Genomic DNA, 10,251 nt, shown 5'->3' with positions numbered 1-10,251 from the left:
CAAAATAACAAGTGAATGCTTTGACACGGATGAGAAATTTCTACCCCATGGCTTACCGGATTGGCCAATTATAGATGGAAAGGGCATACCAAATTGTCGCAGCGGGTAGTTGTTAAGCCACAAAAAAATATTTAGCCGATAGTATAATTAAATAACATTGTATAGTAATTGTTTGTTGTTACTGCAGTACCAATTCTGCTAGCTGGGTTATTTCATGGATCAACATGAAAAATCAGTTTGATTATGATCTCCCAGGCATGGTGAGCTACCTGGCTTTGATTACTAATTATTATCACTATATTAATCAAGGCAATTTCTTTTATTATTTTATTTGAAAAGATAATTGAGTTTTTCGTGTAAAGAAAAATATTATTCATTGGATTGCAATGGGGAGGACATTAAGAATGTTAGAAATTATCCTATCATTTATCCCATCAAATATATATACTAATAGATAACCAAACTCTAACAAAATATAAATTTCATTAAACAGTTGGAACACAACTTGCTTCGTGCTAAGTTAGCGGTGGACTTGGTTACTAGTCCCTTCAATCAGTTGAAGAATGAGATTCTTAAAGATGCAATTGAGTGGGAGAAGCACCAGGTGGGAGCATGAAGGACCAATACCTAAGCATTTTCTTTGTGGCATATGTAGCCCGTATTATATAGTTTGCTTTAATTATAAACTAGTTTTATTTTCAAGCTTTAATTATCATCTAATTTTATTTTAGTTGTGCCAGTTTGGATATTATGGGTGTACTTACAAAGGCTTTAACTTTAATTATTATCTATATTATGGATGAATCATTTATTTATCTTTCTCTTTTATTTTATGGCAATCAAAATATTGGCTGGTCAACATTCATTATTCTTAGGAGTTCTTTCATAAAAATGTTATTAAATGCATGCTTTTAATTTTGTAGTTTTATTATATGAAATTTCTCCAAATTTATATCTATTTACTGACTGAAAGACTTGTATGTGAAGTCATGACACTATTTATTTTTAGAGTTCATGAACATATTTTTACAAAACTAAACATGTATTGATTGCCAACTATTTATGTTACTCAGTGACACAATCATATAATTATAAAAGCATTAAGTATTAATTTATGCACAATAGTACATAACATGACATTACATCACAATCCAAGAGTATTAGCAACATGAAATTGTGGCCTTAAGTTGGACATAAAGTGAAAGATACTAATTATTGAGTCTTAATTGGCTGCATAACAATGTCAGTTACACAGAATTATGAAATTAAATTAAATAGCATAACATAAATAATCAAGCTCTAATTAATGGTCCTTTGTTTTGAGACTCATAACTAGTAGAAGAAATGGATATTATCTATATTAGTGATCCAAAATTTCAAACTGTGCAACCTGGGAAAGAAGATAAAGAAAAATATTTTAGAAACATAAATCTAAGTCACAAAGAACAATGTAACAGTTTCAAATCAGATGTTATATAACTTCAATGTTGATAATCTATATTATAGCATTAAGAAAAATATAATATTTATTTAAATTGATTTATTTATATTAAAAGAAAGCTCATTTAAGCTTTACATATTATACAATTCAGAAGAATTATACCAAAGCCCTTCAATTTGTCTTTAACACAATGAATGATAAGTATTATGAGCGAAATTTACTTCATTAACTCACTAAAAACTCAGAATCATTTACCTTCAAAGAAGAATGCATTAATTAATGTAAAGTACTTCAGCAAAGCTGATAATTATATACACAAGGAGATTTGAAGCCAACCCCTCCTCAAGATTTGTATAAGTTCAAAAACAATTGAAGATATATATGAATGCATAATGTATTCTTAGTTAGGTTTTCCGATAAAATGGAACTAATTTTCAATTTGCAGCATAATAAGCAACACATTATTGCAGGAAGTTAAATTGTAGTAGTTACTTTAAAATCAAAACCAGTTTTAGTTGAAGTCACAATTACAAATAGAATAATCAATAAAAATCATAAGTTAAACATGAAGTGACAAAATGAAAAATACAAAGAACAGTGTTAGTGTTATCTCATAGAGGTGAAGCTTTTTTGGTCTACTGCTAAGTCATGGAGATAGAGGAGTTTGCTAGATTTGGTCCACCACTGTAATGTAGAAAAACTATCTTCTCATCCACCACAACAAAAACTACAAAATTAAAAAATTTTGTGTCAAAACCGAACAGGGGACAATTCAGATAATGGGAACGGGTAGTGTAAAAGAGAGCATTTCTAGAACAATCGATGAGTCAACAATACTCGTCGCCACTATCGTCCCCATATAGGTGACTGTCTTCCACCGATGCTATGCACCCAACAAGAATACAGTTTCGACAGTTTTCTCCTTATCTAAAGTCGTTAATAATTTAACATTGCTTGCAGTTGATAAATAATAATCTAATTACATAAGTAAATAATGCTAGAAATAACCTAATTTTAGGCTAGGTATTTGATGGCATGATGCAAGAAATCTATCAAAATTAATCCTAAGAGTGTGACTTAGGGTTTCAGATTAATGAAAAACCTACCTCATTAGACATTGGGATTCAGATTGCTTCCTCGCAGAGATTGAGAGATAAGATATACGCCATAAATTTGATAAAGAAATAAGCTTGTAAGGGTGTAAAATATAAACTTAGGAGATGCATAGTTGAACATCAACATAATTAATATTAGAGTGAAGAAGAAGATAATGATGTTGATGTTGACGAAGGGAGACAATTGTGTGTTTAACTAGTTGGAAATTATGAAATTCAATTTTGTGTGTGGGTGAAATTTAGGATTCAGCAAAATTTTTTATGGAAATAACAAATTCTATTGGGCCGTAGTTCATATACCATTAATTACAAAAAAAAAAAATTGATTATAATTGACAAAATATAACCCACCGTTGGATCAAATTTAATAATGATCTAACCGTTGATTTAAGTTTTCACCACAATTGGTGAAAAAACAAGTGAGGACCACCGAATCATTCACCGATATTCTATAAATAAAAGTGGTTAATTTTTATAATCGCACTCCATTTAAAAAAAAAAAAGAAAAAAGAAAAAAGGGGGACAAAAAGAACGAGAAGGTTAAACTAGTTGATGGAATCATCGATGGCTTCTTCTCCTTCTCCTTCTCCTTCTCTTGAAGATTTCAGCACCACTTAATCCTCCGCATCTATCGATTCTCAAGTACGTTCTTTTTCTTTCTCACTAGATTTTTTTTTTAAAATTACTCGATTTTATTAACTTTTTTTTTGCTTGCGCTACTAAATTTCGTTGAGGACTGGGTTTCTTGATAGAGTTACTGCAATTGGAATAAAAAAAGATGTAACTAATTGTAACACTGTTGTTTGGTAGCTTTTTTTTTTTCTGCTATTCGAATTTGGTTACCATTTTCTTAAAAAAAATTTACGTGCAGTTTGAAATGGTGGATTCTGCGTCATCACTTCCATGGCTTTGGGCCATTCAATCTGTTGCAAGCAGCAAACAAATCCACATTTCTATATTACAGGGTATAATGCCACTATTATTCTCTTAAAAGTTTTGATTTTGTTTTGTTTTTCTTGTTTATGTTTCCACTTGAACTGTTTCTTCAGTATAATGATCGTTTTACTGATTTCTTTTTTTTTTCATCTTATTTACTGCTTTTGAATTTTGTCAAGATAATGATGATCTACTTTTGATTATGAAATGATATGAATATAAATTCAAAATGTAAACTGAAACAGCTCACTTGACTTGGCTAGCCATCCCTTATTTTAGGAGCTTCTTTTTGTTTTGGATTCTGAAAATTGCTGATTCATGATTGTGTTTCTTTTCTTTTTGTTCGCCAGCTTTGATTCGTGCGGCCCCTGTTGCGCGAGCTGATTTTTGTGGAAAGACAAGGGAATTGATTGCTCTTAGATGTTTGGAGGAAATTTTCGATTCTGCTCATAGAGTTGGTTGTGATGAAGCTACATCAGCTAGCCTGGATTCAAGAGTTCGGTTTGATTTTTCTAGCAGTTGTGAAGATGTCCTCCAAAAAATACTGGATGAGGTAAAATTGTGTAAAGCAATTTGTTTACTAGTTAATTATTTCGTCGGATATGTTTTATGATGATAGCTTTATCATTATGCTAATTAATGGACTACTTTTTTGGGAAAACAAAATCAGATACCATTACCCAATTTAGAAATGGATGGAGCTAAGCTTTTGAAATGGAATGTTTTCCCATTTATTATGCATAAAAGAGGCACTATCAAATGTGACTTACAGCAGGTGATTCAAAGTTACTTAAGAAAATAAGAATGTTTCTGTTGTTTTCGCTTATGAGTTTAATACACTTTTTCTTTTTTTACCATTCTTATTGGTTGGTGTCCCTTCTTTCTTGTCAAATATAGCTAAAAGAATCAATCGTTGAAGGTACTCATCCATATGCCGATCATTTAAGAGGCATTAGTGGATTGCTACATCAGAATGAGAATACAGTGCATGTCAATGACAATGTACGCGATGATCTTAGGAAAAGAGATAATGGGAATCACAATTATTGCGAAAACATGGAAGCAATAGAGAACCCAATGTTTGCAATTTTAGAGAAGGTGAATGAATCATCGAAAGAGTCTTTACTTGATAAGATTATACCCTGCAAGAGGAACAGGGTTAAGTCGGCTGATGAGCATGTGATGGGATACCAACTCAGAAAGCAAGTTGATATTAGTGAATGTGATGAACTAAATGCAAAGAAGAGTAGATGTAGTTCACTTTTAAATGTTGATTCCGACAAAGAGAAGTCAGTCCCTCCCCATGGAAAACAGGTAATAGAAAATCATACCGACAAGGATGTCCGGGAAAATCTTGGAGTAGTGTCTGAAGAGGGTAGTCATGATCAGCACCTTGCTTCCAATTGGTGTAAATCCAGTAACCAGAATGAAGTCTCTCATGGTGAGCCACAAGCTTCAATCAGTATAAAGCATACATCTGACATTGAATACTGTCAGCAACAAAATGATGAACCAGTTAAAACAAAAGTTCTGCTCACAAACGAAGTTCTTCCTGAAAACGGAGACAATACTGCACATAAGGCACTCAATGTAATTCATGAATTGCAATCTAAAAGAAAAACAGGTGCTCAAGGGAAGGAACCTAATGCTGCAGATGATAAAGCTGGTGAGGCAGTGATGTTAAGTGGTGACGAATATCAGAATGAAAAAATTGGTCTTGCTGCACAAAAGCGCGAATTATTTAGCTCTCGCTGCACTTCTAGACATGATATCTCAACAAGTACTAGGCTGACAGAAAATAATGTTTGTATGAAGTGTAAAGAAGGCGGTAAATTGCTTGTTTGTAGAACAACTACTTGTCCAATTATGGTTCATGAAAGCTGCCTGACTACTTGTCAGATTGATGCAGAAGGAAACTTTTTGTGCCCATTTTGTGTATATTATCAGGCTATTTCAAGATGTGTTGAAGCAAAGAAAAAGGCTTCCTTGGCAAGAAAAGAACTTGCATCTTTTATAAGGATATAAGGTATCATAATCCATAATACAACTTCATGAAGTTAATAGAAAATAACATAGTCCTTGTAGAAAAAAATCATACATATGAGCATATCTGTGATCAAAAGAGTAGAAATTGTGCTACCAGGTTCGTTTCGGTAGACAAATTACGGAGCTCATCTATGCAAGCATCACATCAATAGTTTAAAATTGGAAGAAATCAGCAACAAGCCTATGAATCATGTGCAGATCATCATGCAATTGAAAGAAGGGCTTAAATAAATGACAAGCTAAAAATGTTCCTCTAGTAGAAAAGTGAATATTATGGGCAACAAGAAGAACAATCACTTGTCTTTGGTGAGCATTGTTCATTGGTCCCTTGCTTCCACTGTTCTGTGTTTAGAGCATTCAAATACTTTATTAGATTTGGATGGTTAAACAAGTTGATTCCTCATTTGTATTCTTTCCATCATGAGCCCTGCAGTTGCATGTAATATTTCTACATATGTTCATCTGTTTATTAAGTTGCGTGCTTTCTCTATGCAGGAGGGATTGCTTAAGTTTGGTTGTGACCCAATAATTCCTTGGAAGAAACCTTCTACATTCTGTTCTAATGTATTTGAGAATGATAATTAAGAAGTCAGAAACACACACTACACAAGCTGAAGGATAAAGGGGAAAGCCTGCATAGAACTCGCCCAAAATTGAAATGACCAGGCTGCTTTTATTTTTTGATGGAATAGGCTTAATCTTTTTAATATTAGTATAGTTGTTCATCTTTGTAAGTATAATTCTTTCATTTTTTGTAGCACTCTTCCAAAAGTTGAAAGTTAAATACTTATATATAAATATATTGTAAGGTCCAAGCCTAAGCACTATCTTCGGAAAGCATGATATAAGAAAAGTAGTCTCTATGATTCCCGGAATTGCCATGTTGATTACTGGAAATAAAATTCACTATTTAATCAACATGACAGTTCCAAGAATCGTAGAGACTACTTTTCCCTAAGAATTTGATAAGCGTAGAATGATATTGACGTGGGTATAACTAAAGGCTATTAATTTGGCCCTTATCATCGTCACTCTATTCAGAATATTTCACTTGCTTATATTATGAGTTCGTATGGGACAAACAATAAGTACACCATGGTTACCAAATAATTAAGTTATAAATCTAGTTAACTACTAACATTGCCAAAAGGTACCTAGTTGATAGGACAAACACATTGACTAATCACATGGTCAAATAACTGCTGCACCAAAGTTTTCGCCCATTTATGCTACTGAGCAGCTATAGCATAGAATAATGAATAAGCTCCAAAATAAAATAAAAGGTTCATAAATATACCAATGATGATTTATTTTATAAGAATCGATGTCCTATCAAAAAAAGTTCAACCAAGTTCAATAACTAAAGCTTAAGCTAGTTTCCCACATAACAATGATACAGAAATAATAGCGCTCTTTCTGTACTATATATAATCTCTGGTGTCGCTTATCTCTCCCTTCTCATTTCAAATAACAAGAATTCCGATATGCAAAGCAAGACCTGTGCTGTGCATGCTACAATAAGTCAAAAGCTGTGACAAAACTTGTTCCGGCCTCCATTCCAGGACACCTGCAATATAGTGGTTTTACACAATTTTAGTCATTTATACAAAAGAAGGTCCGTCATTCACAAGAGCACTAATATGCAACATTCTCAGTATAAATACAATACATTCAAATCAAGCGTATTCCTTTGACTTTCACTTCCTTGAAATCTATATCCCAATGTAAACTCGAGACCAAATGAAACAGGCATAAACATGGCAGAAGGGAACTAAAAAGAAGTGAAGTGTCATAGTAATGAACACAATTCATAGTCAACAACAGGGAACAGGCATTATTAGACCCAAAAAGAAAGGGGGAACCATAGATTTGTTAGCAAGTGATAATCTATTCTATGCATAGAATTAGTGATCAGTGCATCAGAATTTAGCATATGACAAACTAGTACTAATGAGAATAGATTCCCATTGATTACTTGAAAAGAAGCTCAGTCACAAACCTATTCTCAAATCAATGTGGGTAAAACTTAAACGGTAATTCACTAATTCAACACCCCCTTATTTTGTGAAAAGCTCACATATACCCCATACTTCTTCAGTTCTTCTAAGTTCTATATGCAGTCCAACATGTGAGCATGGCTGGCAACACCAAAACCAATGGTGGGGGAGGTATGATATGCAAATTGCAAAGTGAGTGAATATACCTATCAGCTATATCACATAGCAATAATACTCCAACAAACGTATATATAAGACACACTATATGTTGATTTAGGGTTAGGGATTAAAAGTAAACACGATACAAAGACAAAGGTGATAAATTTCATCTCTAAGTTACATAACTTTAGCCAAAGGATTCTCTTTCTATCTCTAATATACTACTCAACAAATTATTACAAAGAAAAAAAGAAAGAAAAGTTGATACATAAAGTAAACACTCAGATTAGTGCAAAAAATAGTGCAATTAAGCTGAGCGGCAACAGAAAGGAAAATCGATATGAGGAAACAGGGATAGTAACCTGAAAATTCAAGCAACGGTGAGGGATTGGGGATTTGAAGGTTGGAGAGGTTTGTTGCTGCGATTGTGATCGGAGAAATCTTCGATGTTGTAGATGACGGTGATGTAGAGGGAGCAGCTAGGGCAGCGAGCGATTTCCTCGCCGAGTTTCAAATCGTCCTTGGTGATCTGAAAGAGGTCGCCGCAGGGGCAAGGGTACGTGTACGCCTGAAGCTCCTTGTTCCACTCCATGTCCTCGATCTCAACGTCGTCGTACGACATCGTTTTGTTTCGCCGCTTCTTATTTCTTTGGACTTTCGGAACAATGAACAATTATTCAACAATTATTCAACCTAGTAATTCACAGATTAATTAACAATTATTTACCCCATAAGTTCACAAATTATTCAGCAATTATTGTTAAAAAAAATACCTAGAAGCTTCTTATTTCTTTGGACTTTCGGAACAATGAACAATTATTCAACAATTATTCAACCTAGTAATTCACAGATTAATTAACAATTATTTACCCCATAAGTTCACAAATTATTCAGCAATTATTGTTAAAAAAAATACCTAGAAGCTAGAAGCAAGGTTGCAAGAACCGAACCAGTCAAGTGACCGGTTCAATGGTTCAACCGGTGTGGAACCGTAGTTGAACCGTTTTAATTAAATATATAATAAAATTATTAAAATTTAATATACATGTAGATATTATAGAAACTAAAGCAACTTATTATAAATATTTGTATATTTCAGTGTAAAAGAGACCTACAAATCATAATTAAATCAATTTCTTTTTTCATTCTCAAATTCTCTTTCACTCTCTCTGACTTCTTGCACAACAATAAACTGGTGCTACATAATTCTCCTATCCAGGTTCATCATCTCAAAGCAATTCCTTTACCTCTAATCACAGCCTTGGCAACAACATACACTTCTTGCTTTTGGAGGCCAGAACCCAAAGATCATATTCAAGAATCACAAAAAAAATTCAGAATAACAAACTTACATAGAAACTCAACCCACCAGCAACAAAGAATTTAGAATCACAAAAAATTTTAACAAAAACTTCTAATCAAGTATTCAACAATAAAAACTCGAATCCAAACACAGAGAACTCAGCATCCAAAATCAGAAAATCCAAAAATAGAAAAACTAAACAAAGAATTCATACTGAGCATCCAAATTAAATTCAGAATCACATCAACAACAACCCCCAACTCAGAACACAAAATTAACAAAATTAACAAGCACTGTTAAAATCAACCATCAACCCCAACTCAGAATTCCATCAACAAAATTAACTCAACAAAAAAAAATTTAACAGAATCATTCAAATTAACCATCAACCATTATTTTAGAAAATCAGCAACACCATAAATTGAAGGAGCAGCGCTTACTGGCAATGAGGGAGGAAGGGAAGTGACGGCCAGGGAGGAAGGAAATTCAGCTCGGACAGAAAGAGAAGGAGTGAGAGGGCTCGAAGACGACGATGACGGAGACTGCGACGCCAACAGCTCCAAGCAGATCTTTGAGAGACGACGACGGCAAGGAGAAGCAACGTATGCAACGATGACGGGAGACGGTGCGGAGCGAAGAGGCAGCAACGGGAAGACTAACGGGAAGCAGAGAAGAAGTGACAGCCAGAAACGATGAGGAGCAGGGCGAGGAGGGGAGAAGCACCGACGACCCACGGTGAGGAGTGGATAGCGGTGATGGTGGCTGGGTGGCGGCTGCTCTTCGTTGGAGTTGGAGGAAGATTGGAAGAGGAATTAGGGATGAGGTGTGGTGAGGTGAGGGACTGAACAAATGGGGCTGGGGCTACGTGGGTTTAGATGTTCAGTAATGGGTTTTCATTTTTTTTTAACGCGTCAAAACGGCGTTGTTTCAGACCAACAATAAAAAACCGGTGCCATTAAAAACCCGACCGGTTCGTTTGGTTCACCGGTTAACCACTGATTCAACCGATTTTTTATAGGACGGTTTTGAGGCTCAACTGGATCGACCAGGTGACTGATTTGCGGTTAAATTGGCCAGTCCGGTCCAGTTTTCAGAACCTTGGTTAGAAGCAATGAAGCATAGAATAGAGCTGACGACAGAGGCAGGAACAGAGCTTGCGACGGAAGAATAGAGATGGCGCCGAGGACTGTGGAAGAGAGCTTCGTGACGGAGGCAGGAGGCTCCACTGCTGAGAGTCTGAGACGTTAGCTGCAC

General features: G+C 34.6%; 2 protein-coding genes across 5 annotated transcripts; one reads left to right on the top strand and one right to left on the bottom strand.

Annotated features, from left to right (window-relative positions):
- The first annotated feature begins 3,038 nt into the window (after positions 1-3,038).
- Positions 3,039-6,356, top strand: LOC107645457 (uncharacterized). Of its 3 annotated transcripts, XR_015886218.1 has the most exons (7): positions 3,046-3,198; positions 3,428-3,521; positions 3,843-4,045; positions 4,163-4,267; positions 4,390-5,518; positions 5,636-5,844; positions 6,034-6,356. XR_015886218.1 is itself a non-coding variant. In XM_088492080.1 (5 exons), the coding sequence occupies exons 2-5, from the start codon at positions 3,434-3,436 to the stop codon at positions 5,515-5,517; spliced, it is 1,524 nt and encodes a 507-aa protein (XP_088348206.1). In that variant the 5' UTR covers positions 3,046-3,198; positions 3,428-3,433; the 3' UTR covers positions 5,518-6,356. The 3 variants fall into 3 exon arrangements, 1 of the variants encoding a protein (XP_088348206.1); XR_002348161.2 differs by having other exon boundaries at positions 3,039-3,198; positions 4,390-5,844; XM_088492080.1 differs by having other exon boundaries at positions 4,390-6,356.
- Positions 6,357-6,830: 474 nt separating this feature from the next.
- LOC110263103 (diphthamide biosynthesis protein 3-like) lies at positions 6,831-9,861 on the bottom strand. Of its 2 annotated transcripts, none has more exons than XM_088492081.1 (3): positions 9,438-9,861; positions 8,057-8,387; positions 6,831-7,105 (listed from the first exon to the last, which is right to left on the bottom strand). In XM_088492081.1, exon 2 carries the CDS (start codon positions 8,314-8,316, stop codon positions 8,065-8,067), a length of 252 nt encoding a protein of 83 aa, XP_088348207.1. In that variant the 5' UTR covers positions 8,317-8,387; positions 9,438-9,861; the 3' UTR covers positions 6,831-7,105; positions 8,057-8,064. The 2 variants fall into 2 exon arrangements, with proteins under 2 accessions (XP_088348207.1, XP_088348208.1); XM_088492082.1 differs by having other exon boundaries at positions 8,057-8,348.
- Positions 9,862-10,251: the final 390 nt, after the last annotated feature.

This window comes from Arachis ipaensis, chromosome B6, assembly GCF_059453495.1.
Source record: "Arachis ipaensis isolate K30076 ecotype BB chromosome B6, ASM5945349v1, whole genome shotgun sequence".
Taxonomy (NCBI): Eukaryota; Viridiplantae; Streptophyta; class Magnoliopsida; order Fabales; family Fabaceae; genus Arachis; species Arachis ipaensis.
This window is presented reverse-complemented; position numbering and strand designations above follow the sequence as displayed.